General features: G+C 38.4%; 1 protein-coding gene across 2 annotated transcripts; it reads right to left on the minus strand.

The window, feature by feature from the left end:
• Positions 1-27,795, minus strand: LOC125233912 (microfibrillar-associated protein 1). Of its 2 annotated transcripts, XM_048140085.1 has the most exons (11): positions 27,625-27,795; positions 27,270-27,463; positions 24,908-25,119; positions 23,893-24,005; positions 22,666-22,847; positions 21,751-21,875; positions 20,300-20,443; positions 19,407-19,503; positions 18,645-18,863; positions 3,587-3,593; positions 1-42 (listed from the first exon to the last, which is right to left on the minus strand). In XM_048140085.1, exons 1-9 carry the CDS (start codon positions 27,710-27,712, stop codon positions 18,678-18,680), a joined length of 1,341 nt encoding a protein of 446 aa, XP_047996042.1. In that variant the 5' UTR covers positions 27,713-27,795; the 3' UTR covers positions 1-42; positions 3,587-3,593; positions 18,645-18,677. The 2 variants fall into 2 exon arrangements, with proteins under 2 accessions (XP_047996042.1, XP_047996041.1); XM_048140084.1 differs by lacking the exons at positions 1-42; positions 3,587-3,593 and having other exon boundaries at positions 18,473-18,863.
• Positions 27,796-27,937: the final 142 nt, after the last annotated feature.

The raw sequence follows: 27,937 nt of genomic DNA on the forward strand, positions 1-27,937 counted from the left end.
CACGGAAGGAAAGTGGTTGGTGAAATTCTTAACCCGTCACCAATGTCACCATACATCCGATGTCGTAATAGGCTACTTGACCTTTTTTTAAAGTCTATCCTATATGATTAAGTACTCTCCAATTAACCGAAAAAAAATATTATCATATTTTATTATGACTTCTAAACAGCAAAAAATATTTTTAAAGTATACTTTTACGTAATGAGGCGTAAACAACACAGTCCTGTTAATCTATAGATTATCTGTCTATCAGGTCTATCTATTCTAAAACAACATTTTCTGACTTTTTAAGTATGAAGGCATAAAGTTCAATATGTCAGTGATTGTTTTGACATGCAGTAAGGTTCGAATTCGATGACGTCACTACATCGCTGACAGCGTTTTCGGAGGCCAAAATAAATAAAAACTTACACACATTTTCAAGCGAAAATACGTAGTCAAAATCTATAAATATTGTTTATTTATGTCAAATACTACAGAAGACAATCATTTATTGGGCCAAATTCGATACGAGTCTAGTATTAGCCTATTATCATAAACACACTAATGTAGCTGTCCGATCGACAATAGGTATATGCTTTTGTGTGTACCAACCAAGTCACTGATATGATATTTAATATATTAATAATATAAACTAAATTTTAGTTTTTATGTTCATTAGGCGCTTTTCGCTACATACCTACGGATTTCTCCATGAAACCGATAACATGGGGTACTTAATAGCAAAGCCAACTTGATTGCTAAAAACGGCGATCCCACGCCCTGGCCACGCAGATATATTATATATTATGTTTCTACAGTATGCGCCGCGCTTTCGACGTGTAGACGCTCATTACTCTTGAAAAAGCTCCTCGGAAATGGAGCGGAACATGTCGAGCGTTATATTGACTTAATACGTGAGTAATATATTTAATTATGATTCTACATCGTCTACAACTCTACATCCGATATTGAATCGGACGGTGTGAAAGTACTCTTACGCAGAATCGCGTCCACGTTCCAACAAACATCGTGTCCTAATGTCCACGAGGGAACGGAACTTTTATCATCTCCCCTCCGGCGTTGCGAGGCGCTCAAAACTTTCAGTTCAGCCCAAACCACAATGTGGACAGTTCGCGACGTTGGAGTGGGATATTAGGAGGAAAACGGCCGCTTGTTCGTAAAAACGGTGTCCCCTTTTTCGTCTAGATGAATTGTGAAAAATATTTTTAGGTAATTTAATTTACCAGATACAACCTATGTAATGTTGTATCTGGTAAATGTGTACAATACAATACAAATACTCTTTATAACAACAACAATACAAAATAAAGAAGCAACACGAACAAAGGTAAACAACAGGCGGTCTTATCGCTAAAGAGCGATTTCTTCCAGACAACCTTAAGGTAGCGTACTAAGCTAAGATAGGTACTTAGTTATTGTAAAAATTAGGAGCAACCAATAGGTCCCAAATTCCAAAAATCAAACGTGCCCCACGTCAGCTGTGGTTGATACACTACAAATTGCATCAAACTATGTTCAGTAATCTTAAGACATTAACTTTAAAAAAAAAACCGCCTTCAAAAAAAGCGTGTTACAAAACACGGAGAAACTAAAAAGCCAAAAATAATAAACCTTCGAATTCAGATTTCTTATCGGATTGCAATAATCTAAACATCCAAATTATAAACAAATCAATTATTTTTGTAGTCGGTACCAGACCTGTTCGTCGCCTTGCTATTTCTTGTTTGCCCCATCCAACCATACACAGGCTGGCCCCGACTCCAAAAATAATTGATTTGTTTATAATTTGGATGTTTAGATTATTGCAATCCGATAAGAAATCTGAATTCGAAGGTTTATTATTTTTGGCTTTTTAGTTTCTCCATGTTTTGTAACTCGCTTTTTTTGAAGGCGGTTTTATTTTTTGTTAAAAAGTTAATTTATTTGTTGATTTTTAGTGGTTCCTAGTGATATTATATGTATCAGTCCGAATATATGTACAGTAGTGAAAGAATTATCCTTTAACTCCTAACCATTGAGGAGTTGACCTTCCATCATCAGCTCAGCCACATAAAATTATTACCATCAGGCGTAAATACTGGTGTACCTTTGAAAAATACACTAAAAACATTACATGTGCCTATAACATTTGAAGAGTTCCCTCGATTTCTCCAAGATCCCATCATCAGACCCCGACTTGGTGCCAAAAATTTTGAAAATCGGTCCACGATTCTCGGAGATATCGAGTAACATACATACAAAAAAAAAAAATCAGTCGAATTGAGAACCTCCTCCTTTTTTGAAGTCGGTTAAAAAGTGGAGAACCTGACCACCTTTTCATATAAACTTAATCCTCGTTTTTCTCCGAGCATGAACATATAGGTAATAGGTATGTAAAGTATGCTATCCCACAATATAAATATAATAGAGGAAAAAATGAACTTCATTTGTATGTAAAGGCGATTTCGTGGGTCTTCCGTGTTAAGTCACTGCAGAGATGGTATCTACATAATTAAGCCGTGGCCCGCTCGTTTTTTAACCCCCGACGCAAAAACGACGGGGTGTTATAAGTTTGACGTGTCTGTCTGTCTGTCTGTCTGTCTGTCTGTCTGTCTGTCTGTCTGTCTGTCTGTTTGTCTGTGTGTGTGTCTGTCTGTGGCATCGTAGCTCTCGAACGGATGAACCGATTTTGATTTAGTTTTTTTTGTTTGAAAGCTGAATTAGTCGGGAGTGTTCTTAGCCATGTTTGATGGTAATCGGTCCACTATGTCGGAGGTTTTTCAAAGTTTTAATTACTTTTTTTTTTAATAAAAAAAAATTACAATGTTATGTGGCTGATTCTTAGCGGCCCGAAATGTATTACCAAAACACCTAAATACTATTTTTTTCAGCCTTCTAGCTCAAAAAATAAAGATTTTACACCCGGGTTAGATTTTTTTGAAAAAAAAAAATTATCTAAATCGGTCCAAAAAAATGTCTATATATACGAAAATATAAAATTCGTGTGGCACTATTGTGCCACCGAAAGCCCAAATCTGAAGTCCATTTTGGTCTATCTCTTATCGTTTCCGAGATATAACGTCTTGAAAGTACGAAATGTACTAAACTTCTACTATTTGTTTGTGAAATCGTTGCTATCACATTCCATCAGGCGCTCATGACTAAATTGTATGGAAGAGTCGAAATCCGACTCGCACTTGACCAATTATCGTAGAAAGTTGTGTTTCGACGTAAAACGATGAGGTGTTATAAGTTTGACGTGTCTATCTGTCTCTCTGTGTGTGTGTGTGTGTGTGTATGTGTGTGTCTGTCTGTGGCATCGCATCGTGTCGTAGCTCCTGAACGGATCTACCGATTTTGATTTATTTTTTTGTTTATAAAAGGTGAATTAGTCGAGTGTTTTTATTTATATTAGCTGTAGGTGAGGGCCTTTCTTCCCGTGGGAGAAGGCGACTGTGGGATGTGGGTTAAATTGTGGCGTAGGCGAGAGGCTGGCAACCTGTCACTGCAATGCCACAGTTTCGTTTTCTTTCAAGCCCTTATTTGCCAACAGTGGCACTGAAACCTGAGTAGTTTCATGTGCTCTGCCTACCCCTTCATGGGACACAGGCGTGATTGTATGTATATGTACCTAGCTGTAGGTGATGGCCGCTGGTCCAAGATGGTCGCCGCCACAAAAAAAAATATTTATTTATTATGGATTACAGAGGCAAGCATGATCGCGCGATAAATGATAAAACCAGCACGGTTAGCACATGATTGCCGCGAGAGTATGTCACCGCGAGATAGACTACCGGTTCTTATGTCATTAATACAATTACGACAAAGACGTGTCATCTCATCTATCTCGCGGCGACATACTCTCGCGGCAATCATGTGCTAGGCCTAAAGGGGCGGCTCATTCTGCGATTCTATCGCCGCGCTACATGTATATGGCGGCGCCTGCGAGTTTCGCGGCCCGTTCACTGGTGACGACCTTCACGCGGCGCAATAGAATTCTATGTCGGCTGCTCGCGTGCGGTCTGTTTGTTAATGTAGGTAAGAATTTAGAATGGCGGCATTTTATGAACATCAAAGGAGTGAGCCTTCAGTATTTGTACTATTATATTCTGTGATATTCGTACTATTAGTAAGTGCGAAAAGGACGGCCTGGCGCGACCATGCTATCGGTGCTGATTTTTAACCGCCGCCTCAAATCTCAAAGGAAGGGGTTCTCAATTCGTCTGTATTTTATTTTTTATGTTTGTTCCTCGATATCTCCGTCGCTACTGGACCGATTTTGAATTTTTTTTTAGTATATGAATACAGATTGGTCCCATTTTTCTCAGAACCCAGTTCTGATGATGGGATCCTGGAGAAATCGAGAGAACTCCTCAAATCTGAAAGGCATACATATGGTGATTTTTGTGTTTTTAAAGGAATGGCATGCATTTACTTACGGAACAGTGACATTTGGTGCAGTGGAACTGCTGATGATGGTCAGAACGGAACTCCTCAAATCTGAACGGCACGCTTATAGTGACTTTGGTATTTTTATAAGATCAGCATGCCCTTACGTCCAGAACAGTGACATTTGGTGCACTGGAACTTCTGATAATGGTCAGAACGGAACTCCTCAAATTTGAACGGCACGCTTATAGTGACTTTGGTATTTTTATAAGAACAGCATGCACTTACGTCCAGAACAGTGACATTTGGTGCAGTGGAACTCCTGATGTTGGTCAGAACGGAACTCCTCAGATCTGAACGGCACGCTTATAGTGACTTTAGTATTTTTATAAAAACAGCATGCACTTACCTCTAGAACATCTTGAACGTAAAAAATGTAGGTAAGTACTTAACATACAATTCGGTACTTGAATTCCAAAACACAAGAAATATGACAAAAGAAAGAGCCCCCTACAAAAAGAAAGAAATAAAAACCTTAAATTATAAATTTAAAAAACCCCCGACACAAAAAAAAGGTGAATTAAATTAAAAATTAAATAAAAAAAGGGTGAAAAAAATTAAAAGTGCGAGCTTTCAAAAAGTAATAAAATAACTAAATAAGTAGCTCTAGGAATACCTACCTTCCTTCTTACGAAATACCTACCTTCTTCTTCTTAGGAATATCTACCTACCTTCTACCTTCTTACGAAATACGTAAGATGAAAACCTAACTACGAAATTCTTGAACGTAAAAATTTTGGTACTTAAACATAAAATTACTTGAATTCTTAAACACAAGAAATATGACAAAATAAATTATTAATTATTATTCTCTTTATTGATTTCCATTATTAATTAATGGTAAAGTGTTGTCGCGTCGGGGGACCGCTCTTTGCCTGTCTAACTTGAAACTTAAAAACTAAATATTTACACAGCTAAACTAACTTAATAAATGTTTAACAAAAAATTCACTAGGTACATACATTAAACTAACTACCTGAACATGAACAATGTAACTATACAACCAAAATGTCAAAGGAAGTATTAGAATTACAAGTAACGTATATGTTTACAACCAAACAAACTAGATAAGTGCTGAGCAAAAATTTCAACACCCAATCTTAAAATAAGACTCTAAAGACTGCATCGGAAACACAACCGTCAACGACGTCTGCCCTCGCGCTAATATTGAGAGCGGTCCCCCGACGCGACAACACTTTACCATTAATTAATAATGGAAATCAATAAAGAGAATAATAATTAATAATTTATTTTGTCATATTTCTTGTGTTTAAGAATTCAAGTAATTTTATGTTTAAGTACCAAAATTTTTACGTTCAAGAATTTCGTAGTTAGGTTTTCATCTTACGTATTTCGTAAGAAGGTAGAAGGTAGGTAGATATTCCTAAGAAGAAGAAGGTAGGTATTTCGTAAGAAGGAAGGTAGGTATTCCTAGAGCTACTTATTTAGTTATTTTATTACTTTTCTATCCTTCATTCGATGGCTTTTATTAAGGATCCGATTGCTTTGGGGCAAGCCCTTGATAGAGATCTTCACTCCGTTTGGGACACCCTGTATTTTTGATTCATCTAAATGTGGCAAGTTTTAGGCTTATTTTAGTCATGAAAATTTCAATACCTACCTAGTTAATTTAATTTTTTATGTATTTTTATTATTTAATTTTTAACCCCCGACGCAAAAACGACGGGGTGTTATAAGTTTGACGTGTCTGTCTGTCTGTCTGTCTGTCTGTTTGTCTGTGTGTGTGTCTGTCTGTGGCACCGTAGCTCCCGAACGGGTGAACCGATTTCGATTTAGTTTTTTTTGTTTGAAAGCTGAGTTAGTCGGGAGTGTTCTTAGCCATGTTTCATGAAAATCGGTCCACTGTGTCGCGGTCGGGGGTTTTTTCAAAATTTTAATTTTGTGGTTATTATGTATGTCTATTGTACAGTCAACCAATCGGAACCCTAATAGGTCACTCTACAACCATGTCAAAATGACAAGCTGTAAGAGATTTCTTACAATCTGATTCATAACGTCACTATGTGGTCTGTCTACAGTGGCCTAGGGTTCCAATGTATTGACTGTACTTCGACTTTATTTAAATCTTGGAACACCTCTAAAATTATTAGGTACCTAAAGCTCCGCACTAAATTGAAAGCTCCTTCATAACTTCGGTGTCGATGCCTAGCACTAATTGGAACTGCGGTCCGATATAGGTCACATCTTGGTTTTATGATTGACCGACTCACTAGACCTTCTACCATGAGTTTTTAATAGTTATTTGTTATACAAGGGGGCAAAGTTGTATTTTAACGCCGAGTGTGGAATTGAAAAACGAGCAAGTGAAAGGATTCTATAGTTGAACCACGAGCGAAGCGAGTGGTTCGAGAATAGAATCCTGAACTTGTGAGTTTTTTAACACACGAGAAGTAAAATACATTTGCACCCGAGTGTAACACAAAACTTTTCCCCTCACTGTAGCGAGGAAACTACAACGCAAAAAATGCGTTTATCACTGCTTCCAATAGTTCCACAGGTGGTAAATCATCATTATTACTAGATTCACCTACTTTTATCAATTTTAAAGCAGTTAATTTGACTTTATTCAAGGTCAAATTACTTTACCCACTAGTGGATAAAATGCGTTTTTACCCTCTGGTATTAAAGGACAAAACACATGTTTCCGAGCTAGTGAGGGGAAAAGAATATTTCACTCGTTAGATACAGTACAGGTCAAGATAACGACTTAAGCTGGGACCTAAAAATAGCTTAACAATCGCTTAGCGTGTGATGATTACTAGAGTTGGCAAAGTTTTTGATGGCCCGCTTCTGCAAACATCACAAAATTCATCGAAGTTTGACGTTTTTATCATTTGCACCGATGAGGGTGCTAACATATTCATATGTATAATATACCTACATGTAGATATATTGAACTGATATTGAAGGAGCCACCTTTGAAATTTGCCTTTGACAGCCTTGCTACATCCGATATCGGATCGGATTCGGATAATGAGAAAACGCTCTGCAAGTCGCGAAACACGTAAGTTATGTTTGTTTCTAATAAGGAACCGTTTGATGGCGCCGTTCACTTTCTCCATACCTACAGTAAATAAGTTTTCTGCGACGTTTATGCTGTCAAGTAACTTATTCAAAAACATCACAACACAAGGTAGTGGTTCCGGCGTACCTTACCTTTGAAGTTTCTTTTCTAACGAAACGGGCGACTTGATCAAGTCATTAAATCTAAAACCTAGAGGTACTCAGAATTTCTTTTAGATACCTATCCTGAGAGGCAAGTTCGCAAGATATTTGAAAATTTTGAAATTTGCGCTGAAATATTCGCGAAATGTTCGCGGGAATTGGATAGGTAAACTAATAACAATAGAACTGAAAAGAACAAATAATAAATTCCAAATTTAAATTCATTACGAAAAATTATAAATAACAAAGTCACTATAAAAAAGGCGCGAAATTATAATCTTCTAAGGTACTTATAGTAGGTACCGTAAACATTCGCGCCTACTTTTGCCGCTTTTTTCTAGTGACATAAATGGCTTGACAGACTGTAACTGCAACGTTCTGATCCAAAAACCATTCACTCATTCGTAGTCTCGCCACAGACAGACGTAAAATTCATAATCTGAAAAAATAATTGTATACAATCTGATTGATCTGACAGTATTCAGATTATGAGTTTTAAGACTGTCTGTTGCCAGCCTAAATCACGAACGATCCTGAGCCCAGCTGCCTCCAACCTTTTCATTGTCGAAAATAACAATTAGGATGTCGTTCAATACGCTATTACGTGTAAACGTTTATATAATCCCCATTCGTTTTGTGAGCCAACGAGCCATTATAAACCCGCATTGGCAAAATGGCTTCAACAATTGGTAGCATTTTGCGATATGGCGACATTGACCTGTATCGTAATATAGGTTAATGAGTCGCAGCGTAATGTAGGGTAAACTCGGCTAATTTGGAGTTTTTTGGAAGAAAAGGGTTTTTTTGCGGGTGTTGTGCTGTGGGATGTTTTAGCCTAGCCAATTTATTGTCTAGCATAGGCGCCCAGAGGCGAGGACGCAAAAAGTTCTCCTATTTCATTACATTTTGGACCTCTATTTTTACTACTTTAACCAAAATTTGCGTTCGTTTAAGCAAGCTTTTGTTGATGCTGTCGGGCCTTTTTAGGGTTCCGTACCAAAAAGGTACAACAGGAACCCTTATGGTGCGACTCTGTCCGTCTGTCTGTCCGTCTGTCACATTCCTAAATATCTCGAGAACTACTAATGCTATCAACTTGAAATTTGGAATAGTTGTGAACATTGTAAACCTCTACAAATAGAAAGTATAATTTTTTTAAATATATTAATTTTAATTGTAGAAAATGGCCAAAATGAAAGGGGGGCAAACTGTAAATTTCAAGTTACTAGGTCAAGTGGGGTATCGTTGGAAAGAGCTCAAATTGAACGTAAATAAACTATTTTTTATAATTTTTTTGTTGTGGAAAAAAAAAAATTTTGAAGGAAAATGTAAAATAAAATACCGTTCCCCCCCCCCCTTATCTCCGAAGTTTACCAACGAAAAATTATGAAAATTTTAGTAAACATTGGTTTTATGCTATATATTACAGGAAAAATATAATCGTGTTTGTATTTTGAATACTTTTTTTTTAATTCACAAAAAACATTTCAGATTTTTACTTTCAATTTACCCACCCTTGCGGATGTATATCGTACTTAAAATTAATACGAGATGTTACGTAAACCATCTTCTATCCAATAAAGTAAAAACTGTTTAAATCGGTTAACATTATAAAGAATTATCCCTGAAAAACCAGGTCGCGCAAATTAGTTAGTAAATTGACCGGGAGATGGCGCTATACACTATAATACTCATTAGTGCCTATACTTTTATCTTCTAGTCAAGTCATTAGAGTTATATGAAAATATGAGATTAACATTTTTACTAGGTAGTTTGAAAGAAAGTTTGCACGGAACCCTCGGTGGGCGAGTCCGACTCGCACTTGGCCGGTTTTTTAATGCTGTGGGGCTTGTGGACTGCTAGAGTATGTATTAAAGATTTAAAGGTGTGTAGATAATAGTAGAATTAATTGCTACTTTGCTTGTTTTATCTCCAAATGTTTAATTCTAAATTTCACACAATTGCTGCAATTGTTGTCATGCTGTTAACTATCTGTATATTTTAATAAACAAATAAAAAATTATCAAGAGGATAATAAAATTGTTAAATAGGTTCAACGTTAATGATAATTTTCTTAAGGCCTATTTACAGGGTGTTTCATTAGATTGTCGTATTCGATTGGTGTGCTAAACTGTATGTAACTTCAACATTTTCAACAGTCCGCATGGCACCTAAAACATCAAATGCACATATCACAGATTTACCCGAATGCACCCTATACGCACACTAAGGCTATTTTATTATGTTATTGTGCAAGTTTCTACGGCAGCGCTGCGCCACATTTTAGAGGAAAATTTAAACTAGAGACGTAATTGAGGCAATTTCGGGGGTAAATGTTACCTGCGACAAAGTATTATGTGCGTCAAAAACAGCAGGTGGGGTCCTTTTCGCACTATTTGTAAGTGTGATAGAGACGCACCGATGCTATAAAGTTATTCCTACTAAGGCATATTTACGTTAAAACAAAGTATTGCGTAACTTTAAGTACCTATGAACGGTTTAGTTGTTAAACTTTGTACTAAAGGTTCCGGCTATCTGACGGCAGTTTTCGAAACGGTGACGGTACGGAAACGCACGACGTGCCCCATACGAAAGTCACTACGTTTCCGTACCGTCTGCGTATTTTGAGCAGCGGTGTGGGGAGCATGCGGTAAAAACGGCACGGATACGATGCGTCACTGCGATTCCGTACCGTCCCCGTTTTTTAAGCTGCGGTGTGGTCGCACCTTTTTCGGTAGTTTCTATTTTTTTCCATTACAGCGTCCACTTTAGGTAAATGATCAAATCTAGCCAGTTTTCAAGATGTTTCCAGATGTTCTAATAAGGGGAAGGCTATACATCTATTTAGTTACTTATCTATAATGTAACGTTATAGAGGTAAAATTAGTCTGGTTTGGACTGCTGATGGAATCCAAAAATGTAGGTAGGGTAAACCGAGGCTAATAGGATCACAGGGTAAATCGTATCGCTAAGAATAATCGTTTGACACCTGCGTGCGTAGCCGAATGGCATTTCTCCGACGCGAAACGAAAACGAAACGCCGCGAAAGGTAGTCTGGCTCTGTCGCGCCAATACGCAAGAGCGATAGAGATAGATATCTACGAGCGTTTCGTGAGCGTTTGTGCCATTCGGCTACGCTCCCTGAAATTTTACGTTGATGTGAGTACAATACTATTTCACAATATACCTACCTCTTTTAGTTTATGACCGCGCTACTTCATTACATACACTATGACCAAACATGACACACTCAAAATGCCGCGCTATAGGTGAGTCATATCGGCAGGCTATAGTGGCCAGGATGGGGTTGGTACTGGCCCGCACTCTACAAAGCAACGAGGCAGTTCTTTTGCGTATTATGGCATAGTAGTCATCCGTGCGAGCTTGTGCGAACATACCTGGGTGGCTAGCCGAATGGCACAATCGCTCACGAAACGAAGCGCTAGTAGATATCTATCTCTATCGCGCTTGCGTATTGGCGCGACAGAGCCAGCGGCGTATCGCTTTCGTTTGGCGTCGGAGAAATGCCATTCGGCTACGGGGCCTGATGCGCTGCAGAAACGAGACAGCCCCAACAACACCCTACGTTAAGGGCCCTACTCCTTTTTTCATACACTATGATCAAAGCCGCCAACACGTATGTATCTGTTTATATTCGTTAAGGCGATCCGCGTCTGATCCTGTTCCAAACCAACTGTCCCACATACACATAGATCACGTGCCACTAGACCCTGTATTGCGGAGAGTTAAAACACAATTCTAAAATACTTAACGTGGTTGCGATGTCACTAACAAAGTTGCACAGTCGCACCTTCTTATATAGTCACATCTTCTTATATTTAATCTATATTCAATATAAGAAGATCATACCATCCCATAATATTAGTTATTTGTTATACAAGGGGGCAAAGTTGTATTTTAACGCCGAGTGTGGAATTGAAAAACGAGCAAGTGAAAGGATTCTATAGTTGAACCACGAGCGAAGCGAGTGGTTCGAGAATAGAATCCTGAACTTGCGAGTTTTTTAACACACGAGAAGTAAAATACATTTGCACCCGAGTGTAACACAAAACTTTTCCCCTCACTATAGCGAGGAAACTGCAACGCAAAAAATGCGTTTATCACTGATTCCAGTAGTTCCACAGGTGGTAAAATCATCTTTATTACTAGATTCACCTACTTTTATCAATTTTAAAACAGTTAATTTGACTTTATTCAAGGTTAAATTACTTTACCCACTAGTGGATAAAATGCGTTTTTACCCGCTGGTATTAAAGGACAAAACACGTGTTTCCGAGCTAGTGAGGGGAAATAGTTATTTGTTATACAAGGGGGCAAAGTTGTATTTTAACGCCGAGTGTGGAATTGAAAAACGAGCAAATGAAAGGATTCTATAGTTGAACCACGAGCGAAGCGAGTGGTTCGAGAATAGAATCCTGAACTTGCGAGTTTTTTAACACACGAGAAGTATAATACATTTGCACCCGAGTGTAACACAAAATTTTTCCCCTCACTATAGCGAGGAAACTACAACGCAAAAAATGCGTTTATCACTGCTTCCAGTAGTTCCACAGGTGGTAAATCATCTTTATTACTAGATTCACCTACTTTCATCAATTTTAAAGCAGTTAATTTGACTTTATTCAAGGTCAAATTACTTTACCCACTAGTGGATAAAATGCGTTTTTACTCGCTGATAATAAAGGACAAAACACGTGTTTCCGAGCTAGTGCGGGGAAAAATATATTAAAATGCGACCGCCTAAGAACGCGCATACACTAAATCACACATAGATGGCGCCAAAAAAAAAATGTCTTGTAGCTTTCGATTATACTTGTAGATGGCGTTAAGTGTCACTTTTGATATAGATTTATGGCTCGAAAGTGTCACTTAACGCCAATCTACAAATAATCGATGGCTACAAGACATTTTTTTGTGGCACCATCTATGTGTGGTGTAGTGTATGCGCGTTCTTAGGCGGTCGGTCGGTCACAATCGCTTACTTACGCTTCGTAGCGTATCGTAGCTAGCTAGTTTCCTAATGATATCGCTCTTCTGTAGTGGCGCAAGTGAGCCAGACTGCGTTCTGACCATTGATGGCATTGATTGTCACTTCGGCAGCAAGCGATATTGGTACGCGCTTTTCGCTACAAACGGGAAAGCCGTGTTATCGGCTACGCTCATCGATTTGCTACGCTACGCTCGTGGACTACGAGTCCGTAGCATGTAGCTTGCGCTAGCAGTCAAAGTGTGATAAATATACTTCACCGGCACAATTCGAACTTTAAAACAATAAAAACAGGTAAACTAATACTAATAGTCTTTGCAACGAATACCTTTTTGTACCTTTTGGCGTAAAAACTCTAGGTCCATGGGGTCCCAGCGCGAACAAGTTGTTCACAGAAATCGCGAAGTGTCTGGTTGAGGTACAGTATGAATTTTCTGAGATGATTTTTTGGCTTTTGCCGTAATCTGTTAAACAAAAGCCTTTGTTTCTATTATTCACGGCGGCTAGCTCCCGTTTAAACGGCACGCGCTAAAGTCTCAGTGTAGTTAAAAAGCAACTGTCAAAATTAACGTTTTTATTTGACTGAACTTCCGTTTTGGAATCTTGTATTTATTCTTGCCATGATGGTTGCCAGGGCTGGGCACACATTGACCACGTGCCCCCTGAGTATGAAGCAAAGAGGATCGAGTTTTATAGAGAGTTACTGTCAAAGTAAAATATGTAATCACAGGGCATAGACTGCCATCTCTCGACACACGCTTAAATCTTTTGAACCTCAGTTTTGACAATTTAGCCCATATTGTTAGCGTGATATGTGTTAAAATGTCAAATATTAATATTAGCGCCATCTAGCCGAGCGTTCCCCAAAGGTGTAACGCCATCTAGGCCACCGTACCTTTTTCCTTAGGGCTTTGAGGTACGTTTTTTTCTTAGACTTTATCCGTCTATACGGAGTTACATATGTTTTTGGTAAGAAGCCCTTGATTGCTATATCTAGCGACTGTGATCTCATACATAAATCAAGTTAAACCCCGTCGCCGCTCTCCGCCCGTAAAATATAAAACTTCCTAACGATAAAAGTTGCCAGATCTAACTCTAAGCCGTTTGAAGTCACTAGTTCGCGGCTTCTAGTGATGAATCTAGCGCTCATGCTGAGAACTAAAACTTAGAACTTAGAGGCTAGTTAAATTTACGTCGTTAACATGCTGAATAGGTTTGATAGAACATTATCCTTGCTTGGAGCAGTTTTGTGCATACATTTGTATAGTTCCCTAGACATACATTTTGAAAAAAAAACACTAGTTATTCCTACATAGTATGCCGATTTTCTTCAAACACTGCTAATTTAGCTTTCGAACAAAATCTAAATCGGTTCATCTTTTCGAAAGTTACGATGCCAAAAACAGACACACACGTCAAATTTATAACACCGAAGCTAACTTGACGTATTTCATATGTCCTCGTTATTAATATTCAATTTCCCCTCCACATGTGGTAAGTCTACAGGTACCTAATTCAAAAACACCAACAGTGTATCGTATCTAATTCAAACTAGGTAAGTATTTCTAGAATAGTTTTGGATTCGGATGAAAAACCACGGGTTTTGAACCTTTTTAAATTGTAAATGATTAAAAAAATGCGATACGATGCCCAGTTTCCCCTATAGACGGATTTATGAATCTGAGCACATGTGAGGAATCCAAATAAATTACGTACCTTATTAATTCATAATTTTTATTTGCATTTAAAAAGGGTTAACATAATAGGTGTTTTTGTGTACCAACTTTTTAGCCGGTTTTGACAGCATGCAAAATAATATATACTATACCTACTAACAGGGCTACATATTTTGGGCAATTTGTCCGCATGTATGTCGAATACTTTGTACTGAGTTAAACAAAGTTTGTAGGTATGTAACCTACCTATTGTATTCCCGGCCCGGCAGCACATTACCTCAACGAGCTTATTGTGAAAAGTTCGCCCCGTTCCAGGTGATTGACCTTCAGAACGTTGACCTTCTGTGAGTCTCCGTTTTTAACCTTTGAGTAATTATGTTAACTAGAGAGGGCACCTCAACTTGATTTTGTGTAACAACACTTAGAGCCGATCGGCACAACCGCGCTTAGTCTGTGCCGAACGGCTGTGGTAGATTGACGTATCGCAATGAAAAATATTTCGTCTAAATAATGCCGTCATGTGTAGTGAGGTACTGTACAAACTGCTCAGGAAAATCTAACTAAAGCCAAGGAGTGACTTTTCATACGTAGGTTTACTGCATTTTTGTTTAAACACGCTTACTTTTTAAAAAATGTATCAATATAAACACATGCCGAAGTGCCATGTTGCGGCGGCCATGTTTAGTTGAAACCAAAGAGTAAAAAATGCAACAAAAGCAGACGTGACAATATCGCAAGTTAGTTCAAGTTTCCTATCATACATTAAATTATATATTATGTATCGACGCAAAAAAGGTTATTTAATTATTATTGTCAGAATTGCACAGTTTTCCGACATGTCGGTCTATAACAGATTCTCAATACGCGTGTAGAATTTCATGTGAGTATGTAAATGTCAGTGCAGTACCTAACCTGCCTGAATGAATTTGGGTAGGTAGACGGTCAAGGAAATTATGAGAGTATAAAAACGCGCGAAATTAAAATTTTGTATGGGACGATAAACCCGCGCTCATACATACATGGATGTAGATAAAGTTATGTATGCGACTATACATAATTAGGCATTAAAACATTCATGTTATCTTATTAACACAACAAAAACAACACTCATGATTTAATGCCTACCATTATGCAACAGTCACATAAATAACTAATATCCAGTTGCGGCTACGTGTACACATGTATACTCAGTCCGTATGCAGCTTTCTATGTGGGCATTTAAAAAAATTGGGACTCACAGAGTTGTTAAGAAAAAGTTAAATCGCTGTTAGTTTTGCAACGATAATTAAGCATGGAATTTCAATAAAAACATCGTTTTTGTTTTAATTATGTAAATTATACTAAGCTATAATCTAAATTCAGAACGTGAAAAAAGTTTAGTTTTAAATACAGATTTCAAGCTTGATTGTCGTTACAAAACTAACAGCGATTTATGTTTTTTGTTAACAACTCACGGTAATTGAGAGTCATAAATTAAAAAAAATGCCCATGTAAACCCATGTCACTTCTATACTACGACTTCTAATCTATGCACTCTATGCAGGGCTCATCATCACGACCGAAACGTCGTAAGCGCCGAGTAAAATCGTAGCGCTTGCGACGTTACGGGAGCAGGCCATTGGTTCACACCCCGCCCCCTCGCCCCGCCTTCAGCTTACAGGCTGTGACACGTTCGTTGTTTGCTATAGCTCCTCTATACGAAGTAATAATTACTCAATGTTTTTAACCCCCGACGCAAAAACGACGGGGTGTTATAAGTTTGACGTGTCTGTCTGTATGTCTGTTTGTCTATTTGTCTGTCTGTGTGTGTGTCTGTCTGTGGCATCGTAGCTCCCGAACGGGTGAACCGATTTAGATTTAGTTTTTTTTGTCTAAAAGCTGAGTTAGTCGGGAGTGTTCTCAGCCATGTTTCATGAAAATCGGTCTACTATGTCGCAGTCGGGGATTTTTTCAAACTTTTAATTTTGTGGTTAGGTTATATCAATTGTTTTATTGCTCATAAAATCAAAATTTTGCATGTTGAAACCATTTTGTACCTTAGCTATAAATTAGCTAACAAACGACCGCCCTGTACGGCGACCTTGGATTTTTTTCACGTAAGTAAGAGCGAGAAAAAAAACTCTTTCTCGCTCCCGCTTACTCCTATAGTACAAGTATTGTTCCGGATTTTTAAGTTCACATTTTTGACACATTTGTTTTGAAGTATGTTGCGATGTGGCTAAGACGTATCGTTTGCCAAATCTAATGATTAATTTCGAATTGGTTGAATCAATTAGGCCCTATGTACAAGGAGGCGCTTAAACAAATATACGATTTCTATCAACTTACTGAAATGTCATTTGAATCGAAATGACAGACTCTGACACAGCACTAGTTTAAAAATAAAACCGGCCAAGAGCGTGTCGGGCCACGCTCAGTGTAGGGTTCCGTAGTTTTCCGTATTTTTCTCAAAAACTACTGAACCTATAAAGTTCAAAACAATTTTCCTAGAAAGTCTGTATAAAGTTCTACTTTTGTAATTTTTTTCATATTTTTTAAACATATGGTTCAAAAGTTAGAGGGGGGGGGGACGCACTTTTTTTCCTTTAGGAGCGATTATTTCCGAAAATATTAATATTATCAAAAAACGATCTTAGTAAACCCTTATTCATTTTTAAATACCTATCCAACAATATATCACACGTTGGGGTTGGAATAAAAAAAAAATTCAGCCCCCACTTTACATGTAGGGGGGGTACCCTAATGAAACATTTTTTTCCACTTTTTATTTTTGCACTTTGTTGGCGTGATTGATATACATATTGGTACCAAATTTCAGCTGTCTAGTGCTAACGGTTACTGAGATTATCCGCGGACGGACGGACGGACGGACGGACAGACAGACATGGCGAAACTATAAGGGTTCCTAGTTGACTACGGAACCCTAAAAATGAATGATAAATGACATAATAAGTAAATCCTGCGTGATAAATTAATATCGTAAAATACTCACTAACGAAGATCCGTAAAAATGTAACATGTGTTAGATTATGTTTAAAGTAAGCGAAATATTGTTTTTAAGTACTTTATTTTTTTAAATATTCTTACAGGATTTTATTTAAAATTTCATTAGGTTGCGCGAGTTTACGTTTTGTGGACGCTGTCATGTGTCAAAAAGAGGTTCTTACAGCTCTGGGACAATAGTTTCATCCCCGGAAGTTCGCCAACCGAGCGGCAGCTGAGTCGCTGGTTTACTCCGAGTCGAACTCGGTGGTGTCCTGATCGACCAAATGCCTGTACTTTATACTACTCATGTCTGTATTTCCATAAGGAGCAGGTAGAGCACATGAAACTGCTCAAGTTTCAGTGCCACTCTGATTAATATTTAGTTAAAAAATATTCATATAAATTCTATCATACTGTTTTACGTCAAAAAGCCGGGTGCGTATCGATCGGTATAACTTTTTTTGATATATTTTTAGTCGTTATAATGATCATTTGATATAATTATTGAATCATATAACAACAAATTATATACTGACAAATTGTATAATTCTTATTTAATATAATGATCATTTTTTCGAATAACATTTATTATAACATACTTTGAATATAATGCTTATTTCCTATAATAAATAAATTGTATAACACATATTCTTTCTAAAGCCCAGTTAGAATTGCACAATAAATTAGATCCATCATTTACCAGAAAAGTAGATTAGGTTAGAACTGTGACCCTTACACACAACGCGCTGCTACCAGACAAACAGGTTAGGTTAGGTTAGAACTGTGACCCTTAAACATACGTACTGCTGTCAGAAAAGTAGGTTAGGTTAGGTTAGAACTGTGATCCCTTCAAAAAAGAATAAAATTAATTCATGAAATGTTTTATACTGTTTGCTAGTTATATTATACCAGTCGTATATCAATAGATAGTTATACCATGCCACGGTTATTACAAATAAGTGTTATACGAAATAATGATTTTACAAAATAAAATTAGATATTTTGTAGTTATACCAAATGTTAATTATGTCAAATGAGTGATTATACCCTCTAGATATATACCAAATGTTGTTATATCAAATGTTACTATACCAAAAAAAGTTATACCAATCATTACACACCCCAAAAAGCCTAGTTTTGGATGTAAAATGACGATTAATTTAGGTATGTTACTAAAAAGACTCTGTAAAGTACTTAAAGTTATTTATTTTGCCGAACATTATGTACAGAAATCTTTGTTTAATTTTGCAGCTTCAGTTGAATATATTTTTGCCGCAATACAAAAAAAAATTACATTAGCTACTTCATATTTTAGAACACACATCTCTCGTCAAATTTTACAGTTATTTCAACAATATAATCTAACTTATTTATACAAAACACTAATTTCACTAGACAGTATGCTTCCTCTTGGCGGTCGGGCGGTCGAACACCTGTTTCATCCCCCCGCGGAAGTTCGCCAACCGAGCGGCAGCTGAATCGCTGCTCCACGCCGAGTCGAACTCCGTGGTGTCTTGGTCGACCAAATGCGTGTACTTGGTGCGCCCGGAGCGACCGAACTTCTTTACTTGCATCACCTGGAACGGAACGATATGTTAATGGCGATGGAAGAATATAAATAAATAAATAATAAATATTATAGGACATTCTTACACAGATTGACTGAGGCCCACGGTAAGCTCAAGAAGGCTTGTGTTGTGGGTACTCAGACAGCGATATATATAATATATAAATACTTATATAAATAGAAAACATCCATGACTCAGGAACAAATATCTGTGCTCATCACACAAATAAATGCCCTTACCGGGATTCGAACCCGGGACCGCGGCGTACCAGACAGGGTCACTACCGACTGCGCCAGACCGGTCGTCTGATATGTAACTGTATTGTTTTGTTGTAAAATAATAGGCAAACGTGAAATGAAGACAGACGGGCGGACGTCCAGTTGCCGAGGCAGCTTTCTCGCCGAACGAAACTCACTCATTGCCTCGGCCGAGGCACGTCTAAACAGCATGTTTGCGTAGCGAGGAAATTGCCTAGCGACGTGCCTCGCTCTGTGTTCACCCAGCTAGATTAAACATATTATAGATAGAGAATAAATATGTGTAAGCACTTGCCTTAGGTAGAACAGTCTTGTCAAAGTGATCGTCCAACGTTGCTCCCGAAAAGTCTTGTTTGAACACCTCTTCTTCTTTGTCCAAGTAGAAGGCACCTCTGTGAAATAAAGAACAATAGTTAATTTTATATTTTCTTACGTCTTCGGTTACCGCGATAGTTACTCATGAATGTTGCGCGAGGCCATTGAGATCAAGAAATATCCAAATTTTAATAGAGAAGATGGCTTTACTTTACCACCGGCTTGGGATCCAGTAGTACATCTGATAATGGAACAAGCACGACGAAGACTGTGAGGCATTTCTGTTGTATGGTGTTAGACATTTGCAGTTTTTAAAAAAAACAATTAATTAATTGTTTTTTTTTAACATAGAAATTGTATTTTTTTAAAATATTGTATTAAATAATGTAGCTTTATTAACAGTATGTGAACCTGCCTTAAAAATCTATATTATTTATGGTCATGGTTAATATTTTTTGTATGTGGGTAGCTTTTGCACATTGTAATTTTTCCTCAGTCACCTGTTGACCACGAATGCTGTAAAGTGTTCGAAACGTCGGGATGAATTGTAAATTCATTATACGCGATATAATCCGTTTCCATAGTTTTGTTTCATTTATATTTTCTTCTCGTAAACTAGTCATATTTGACATTCGGGAGTTTAAGTCGTAGCATTGTTTTGGTCTAGGCTACCGATTTTTACTATAAACAGTCCAAAATGAGGTCTGGTCCCTCACAGTGCGCGGTCCGCATCCGGACCGCGTTTTGTTGTACCTTGCCGTCCGGAACGGACCGATTGGTGGTCTTAAATTGACTCTTAATCTTAAAATCAGGACCCCTGAAGAAACTAATTGGTGCTAGTTGTAGTAGTGTATGTATCTAGTAATAACGTACCTGTGGTAATACTTCTGTAGGAACTTGTATTTGCCCTTGACGGACTTGTTGGTGACCAGTTTGGGGTTGAGTCTCTGTTCGACGCGACGCTCTTCTTCCGTCATATTGCGCATGCGTTCGATCGCTAATAACTCCTTCTCGGCGCTGTGAAGAGAATTAAAATTGTTAATAAGTTTGGTTCGAAATAATGCGGTCAATGACCCGGTATTTGGTTGATAATATCATCATCCTCCTTGCGTTATCCCGGCATTTGCCACGGCTCATGGGAGCCTGGGGTCCGCTTTGACAACTAATCCCAAGATTTGTCGCAGACACTAGTGTTACAAAAGCGACTGCCATCTGACCTTCCAACCCGAAGGGTAACTAGGCCTTATTGGGATAAGTCCGGTTTTCTCACGATGTTTTCCTTCACCGAAAGGCGACTTGGAAATATCTAATGTCATTTCGTACACAAGTTCCGAAAAACTCATTGGTACGAGCCGGGGCTCGAACCTGCGACCTCCAGACTGAAAGTCGCATGCTCTTACCGCTAGGCCACCAGCGCTTTTTGGATGAGAATGTGAGCCTTAAAAATATTTTTGTAGTGTAAAGCGCGCGACTGTTACCGTGGTAAGTCTGAATTTGATGATTAAAATCGTATGTAGATTTTTTTCTGATCAAATTGTCAATTTAATAATCCCGTCTGACAGGCCTTAACGAGGCCTTTATTTGTGTAAAAAACCGGTGAAGTCAGAATTGAACAAACGTAGCGACACGACACTGAGTGTAGTGTGTTTGGACAGAACATCGAGTGTGAATGCGACCAGTGGTAACGCTGAAAGTAAACGCAGCCGACACGCGCGAAGGAGGGTAGATCGCGCGCTGTCTACGCAACTTTGACATCCACCCGCCTTCGTCAGTTTTCCGTGATCATGATGCATGCAACTGCGTCGAAATATCGGGAGCTCGACAATAGTTATTTGTTATACAAGGGGGCAAAGTTGTATTTTAACGCCGAGTGTGGAATTGAAAAACGAGCACGTGAAAGGATTCTATAGTTGAACCACGAGCGAAGCGAGTGATTCGAGAATAGAATCCTGAACTTGCGAGTTTTTTAACACACGAGAAGTAAAATACATTTGCACCCGAGTGTAACACAAAACTTTTCCCCTCACTATAGCGAGGAAACTACAACGCAAACAATGCATTTATCACTGCTTCCAGTGGTTCCACAGGTGGTAAATCATCTTTATTACTAGATTCATCTACTTTTATCAATGTTAAAGCAGTTAATTTGACTTTATTCAAGGTCAAATTACTTTACCCACTAGTGGATAAAATGCGTTTTTACCCGCTGGTATTAAAGGATAAAACACGTGTTTCCGAGCTAGTGAGGGGAAAAAATCGAAAAGGTAATCACACTCTATATCGCGGTCAATATAGGTTTAATGATTCTGATATAAAATACATACGCCTCTCTCTCCTCCTTGTCCCGTTTTATCCGCTTGAGCTCGCGCAGTTTCCACGCCTCGTATTCCACCTCGTCGTTCTCGTCGTCTGTGCACACGTCGTTTATATTGCCCTCCTTCTGCTCAGCCTGAAATACAAATAATCATTCGTGAAATGAGGATTAAAGAAACGCTAATGGCGCAATTTCGTTATGGCGCATTTTCATTAGTCGATAACTCGTTCGGTATACAGCATACGGTGAGTCCCCGCAGGCGAGATAACAACCAATGAAAGTGGTGCAATTTAATTGGTCGTTAACTCGTCCGGTACACAGCACACGGAGAGTCCCAAAACGAGATAACAACCAATGAAAGTGGTGCAATTTGATTGCGGGGAGTCCCCGAATGCTGCATAATGAGCATTCGGGGACTCCCCGCAGGCGAGATAACAACCAATGAAAGTCGTAATTTATAGTCGCCCGATTGTATAGAGAGAACCCGTCTAGCTCCGGCATCTAAGCAGTTCTCGAGTGGCCAGCAGGCGGGTTCTTGGTAGACAAGTGTTAAAGAGTAAATAGGTATCTCTTAGGTAAGCGTGCTCCACCTTAGAGCGCATCATCACTTACCATCAGGTGTGATCGTGGTCAAACGTCTACCTATTCAAACTTAAATAACCTAACCACATAATTAAAATTTTGAAAAAACCCCCGACCGTGACATAGTGGACCGATTTTCATGAAACATGGCTAAGAACACTCCCGACTAACTCAGCTTTCAGACAAAAAAAAAACTAAATCGGTTCATCCGTTCGGGAGCTACGATGCCACAGACAGACATACACACAGACAGACATACACACAGACAGACAGACAGACACGTCAAACTTATAACACCCCGTCGTTTTTGCGTCGGGGGTTAAAAAAAATCAGTGCCCATTACCTGTGTACTCCTCTGCTCAGACCGGATAGTGTCTTCAACTAGCTTCAAAGCCTCCCTCCTTCTTTCCTCCTTCTCTTTCCGCGCCTCTGACTCTTCTTTCTTCTGCTGTTTCGCTTTACGCTCTCGTTCTGCCACCGTCATTCTATCTGACGCTCTCACGAATACCGGTTTCACTCTCGGCCCTAAAAATAAATTTTTAGTATTGAACTTTGTTTTCAATAGCCCAGTTCCACAATGGGAGATGAACGTCGCGCAATATGCTAGCGCGACAAACGTCCAACGTTTATATTCCTATTTTGAATTAGCCGGAATTATTGTAAACAAAAGTGTGGCCAGTGCTATAAAAAAATTGCACCATTTGAGGTATCAAAATTGCCGATATTTTACAGGTTTATTAAAAATCTTTACATATTCCATTACACCAATAATGACTCTGTTAAAACGAAAATATATTTCAACACTAAACGTTTTGGTATATTTATTGGTATAGTTTTCGTCGGGAAGTTTGTTTATTGCACTGGCATTACTGTGGAAATGTACCTGGGCGACCAAGTAGCGGGCCGCTAAACATTATTTTTCAGCAACTTTTGAGACTAGGTGGTAGTGCATTTTAATAGCTAATTAAAACCGTCTTCAAATGCGATGGTGATAATATGGTGGTTATAAATTTAATTATTGGTTTTGTAAGTATCTGATATCACAGAACTTCGTCAATTTTGGACCAATTTTTATATTGTCTTGCATGGGATCATAATATAATATAACAGTCATTGTGTTCGATCGCTTCACGATTTTAAGTATGTAATAGAGTGACCGTTAATAACTAGTTAAAAGTAATTTATTTACTACGAAAACCCCTGACTTGAGCTGCACGTGTTACTTTGACAGTGACAGTAGTTTGTTTACGTTTATTCCGTTCGATTCGTAATTGGAATATACATATCAGCAGAGTGAGCACATAATTGCCACGAGAGTATGTCGCCGCGAGATAGACTACCCGTCCTTATGTCATTAATACAGTTAGAAGACGTGTTTATCTATCTCGCGGCGACATACTCTCGCAGCCATCATATGCTAGGCCTGCTGGTTTTCCGCGCGAGAAAATTGCCTCACGACGTGTCTCTACGAGCACTACTATTTTTTAGCTTAGGAATAGCTTTGTATTATATCACGGTTGTATAAAATACTATTATGCGTAAAATAGAATAGTTATTATAAAAAAAATACCAGTATCTTCTTCACTGTCAGTGTACTCAGTGTCCGAGGAACCACTCTCCTCTTTGATGCCATCCAGCATTTCCTCATCCTCCTCTCTGCCCAGGACTTCTCTCTCTGCCTCCCTGTGAATTTAATATGACTTTGATCAGTTAAACTATCATATCAAATATGATATTAGGAGAAAAAAAAAAGTTTTATTGAATAAATAAGCAAATAAAGTAAATAATAAGTACAAAAAAAATATTAAAATGGAAAAAAAATTAAAATAACACATTTACTGCAAAAGAAAGTACCATGTTGTACAATGGAGTAGAATGTTTTTTTTTTTTCTTAAATAACAACAAAATTAAAATTTTGAAAAAACCTTGGACCGCGACATAGTGGACCGATTTTCATGAAACATGACTAAGAACACTCCCGACTTTGAGAACACACAGCTTTCAGACAAAAAAATTAAATCTAAATCGGTTCATCCGTTCGGGAGCTACGATGCCACAGATAGACACACACACAAACAGACAGACAAACAGACAGACAGACAGGCAGACCGACAGACGTCGGGTGTTAAAAATGTGATATCTCAAGGGATTGGCAATCTAATGCATCAAAGGACTTAAAAACGCTTCAGTAACAATAAATTGTGATCCAACTCTGATTTGTGCAGTCAATCAATGAGATATGAACATGACATCTATGACTACTACTTCTTGCTGGAGCAATGTTGCAATGTAGTGACGTTCATAACAAATGTTTTGTTTTAGGTTTTCCCTCCACATCCTTCATAAAAAAAAAAAAAAAATACCGAACATTCTCCTCACGTGTGAAAGTCAACGCTACGGTAACACCAAGCCAACACTGACATTGGCAAATTCACCCTGTGCAAATTGGCAGGGAGTAAAAGCCAAAGCAAAAAAAAAAAAAATGTTGCAATGAAATACTGATTTCTCATCACAGGCTCTTTCAACCCTGATAGAAAAAAGGCACTTAGTAAATTTTATAATAAAAATACTGAATAACTACAAACCTGGCAGCAAGTTTAGCTTTAAGCGCCTGCCGTCGCCTCTCAATCTCCTCCTCGTCCAACTCATCTTCACTCTCCGAGCTATCGTGTTGCTCCTCAGCACTGGAAGCTGATTCCTCTTCTGGTTCTGCGTCGATAATTTCAGGCTTGTGCTCGGCGCGACGGGGCGGCGAGCGTGCGGCCACTCGCAAACGGCGGAGACGTGGGTCGTCCACCTGAATATGGATAAGGGTTACAAGAATAAAATAAATAATAATGAAATCACCTTACGGTCCTTGGGTATTGTAAACCCTTGGATATATTTGTAGCCCTTGGGAAACATGACCGAAAATACAAAGGGACCAGACTGAAAATCAGCAGCGCCAGTTAATGCACACTGCACACCACATATCTAGCACAAGCTGAGGCTGGGGCTTTTTCAGTGTAATTACCTACAGTGTACATGTTAGTTATAAGTCTTCTTTTTTAGGGTTCCGTAGTCAACTAGGAACCCTTATAGTTTCGCCATGTCTGTCTGTCCGTCCGTCCGTCCGTCCGTCCGTCCGTCCGTCCGTCCGTCCGTCCGTCCGTCCGTCCGTCCGTCCGTCCGTCCGTCCGTCCGTCCGTCCGTCCGTCCGCGGATAATCTCAGTAACCGTTAGCACTAGAAATCTGAAATTTGGTACCAATATGTATATCAATCACGCCAACAAAGTGCAAAAATAAAAAATGGAAAAAAATGTTTTATTAGGGTACCCCACCTACATGTAAAGTGGGGGCTGATATTTTTTTTTCATTCCAACCCCAACGTGTGATATATTGTTGGATAGGTATTTAAAAATGAATAAGGGTTTACTAAGATCGTTTTTTGATAATATTAATATTCTCGGAAATAATCGCTCCTAAAAGAAAATAAAGTGCGTCCCCCCCCCCTCTAACTTTTGAACCATATGTTTAAAAAATATGAAAAAAATCACAAAAGTAGAACTTTATAAAGACTTTCTAGGAAAATTGTTTTGAACTTGATAGGTTCAGTACTTTTTGAGAAAAATACGGAAAACTACGGAACCCTACACTGAGCGTGGCCCGACACGCTCTTGGCCGGTTTTTTTCATCTCATTGTGTATGCATTGTATAACTGTGTTTTTATACTGAAATAAATTATATTCTATTCTATTCTATTCTATTCTATTGCCTAAAACTACCTATATGAAATTGGAGTTTGTTTTCGAATAAGAACTGTTATTGTTTTAGTAATTATTTAGGATAAAGCTGTATTTTAATAATTAATTGTTTAGCTTGTGTAGTATATCTTAGCTGAATAATTGAGCCTATATACATCACACTGGTGGGCACAGGTCTCCTCTAGTGCATGAGAGGGCTCGGACTATAATCCCCAATGCTAGCTAGCCCAATTGAATTCCTTTGCAGATGTATGCAAGTTCCCTCACAATGTCTTCCTTTACCGAAATTTTAGTGGTAATAAATGATATTTCAAATGTAATTTCTGAAAAACTCATTGCAAATGAGCCAGGATTTGAACCCGTTACCTCTGGATTGATAGTCAGGGGTCAAAATAGATATTAGTGATAAAATAGAATGAAGATGAAAAATTTACCAATGATGATATAGCATAAAAAGATATTGACAAACTAAGAAAAGCATTCAAACACAATGCATAGACATTTCTTGTTTATTTTTATGAAACATTGAGTTTGTTGCAAGCATTTTGCCAGGAACCAAATACCAGTACTTGTTTAATACAAATTAGATGGTATTCAATTGGTACTTGTTACTTAACATTTTTACATTTGCCTTTCTGATAACTTCTAAAGTCTTTAAGAGAATAAAAACAAAGAGACAAACTTGCGAAGTGCCAGAGAGCTATGGAGAGGAGTATGTTGGGTGTAAAACTGAAGGATAAATGCCGTAACATCGACATAAGGGAAAGAACCAAAGTTAGAGACATCCTCACACACATAGACATGCAAAAATGGAGGTGGGCCGGCCACACTGTAAGATGTAAGACCGAAAAATGGAGTCAAAAAGTCCTCATGTGGCACCCCAGAGATGGTTCAAGAGCTCAACGCCCACCACTCAAACGATGGGAGGACGAAATTATAACCACTGTAGGGCCTTTCTGGACTAGACTGGCCAGGCAGAGGAAATACTGGAAAGAGCTGGAGGAGGCCTATGCCAACAGGCATACTGAACTACGCGACTTCATCTAAACAAACAATCACAAACACCACGTTCAGAAGAAAAGGCTAAATAGATAGATAGAAGAGAAAATAGTGTGTATGCTTATACCTATAATGAAATTTGTAATGAATAATAGTCTATGGTTGCATTCAAATCAACTTAACAAGTTAATATTCATTATTCACCTCTCCCTCAGAATCACTGTGGTCATCCTTACGGCTGATCACTTGTGGTAATGTCTGTTGCCTTCTCTCTGGTCTCTGCTGTTCTATGAAATCCTCAGTGGCTGAATCTTCCGAGGATGACGCTCCTTGCGCGTAGTCAGGTTTCTTACCAGATATGTACCTCTGTACCTTCACCTTTTGCATAGATATTTCACCTGAAGTTAATAAAGATTGTGGTGTTAATAAACATGAATAATTTGAGCACGATACCTCCCAATTCTGTGCCGTACGTTATACAAATAAGAAGCAAATAACTGAAATATTTTCTGCTTTAAATTTCGATTGTAAGAACTAGCATGTTGCTATGAAAACGTACCTTTTTCATTTCGAATCGGTACAGCTCCTGCAGTACTCTGAATACCCGTAGGCTGCGCGGGCAGCGCATTCATACTGTTTAAACTCATGATTAAAATTGAGCTAACACTTGATGAAGGAAAATTATTTTAACAAAATTACAATAAAATACACAACGCTGTCCACAGACTAACTAAAATCTCAAACCTGAACGCCATATGTCAAAATTGACAATATGACATGACGTTTGCTTCTTACTTAGCTGTTAAATCACTAACTCAAATGTCTTCATCTTTCACTTCTTTTTCTTTTTATGGCCCCTGTACACACATGGC

Source organism: Leguminivora glycinivorella, chromosome 15 (assembly GCF_023078275.1).
Source record: "Leguminivora glycinivorella isolate SPB_JAAS2020 chromosome 15, LegGlyc_1.1, whole genome shotgun sequence".
Lineage (NCBI taxonomy): Eukaryota > Metazoa > Arthropoda > Insecta > Lepidoptera > Tortricidae > Leguminivora > Leguminivora glycinivorella.

Excerpts from the sequence above, each read along its gene's own strand:
- LOC125233912 (XM_048140085.1), bottom strand. The coding sequence starts at position 27,712 with ATGAGTTTAAACAGTATGAATGCGCTGCCCGCGCAGCCTACGGGTATT. Across the intron at positions 27,464-27,624 it reads ACCGATTCGAAATGAAAAAG|GTGAAATATCTATGCAAAAG; the intron begins GTACGTTTTCAT and ends TATTAACTTCAG. Across the intron at positions 22,848-23,892 it reads TGACAGTGAAGAAGATACTG|GGCCGAGAGTGAAACCGGTA; the intron begins GTATTTTTTTTA and ends ATTTATTTTTAG.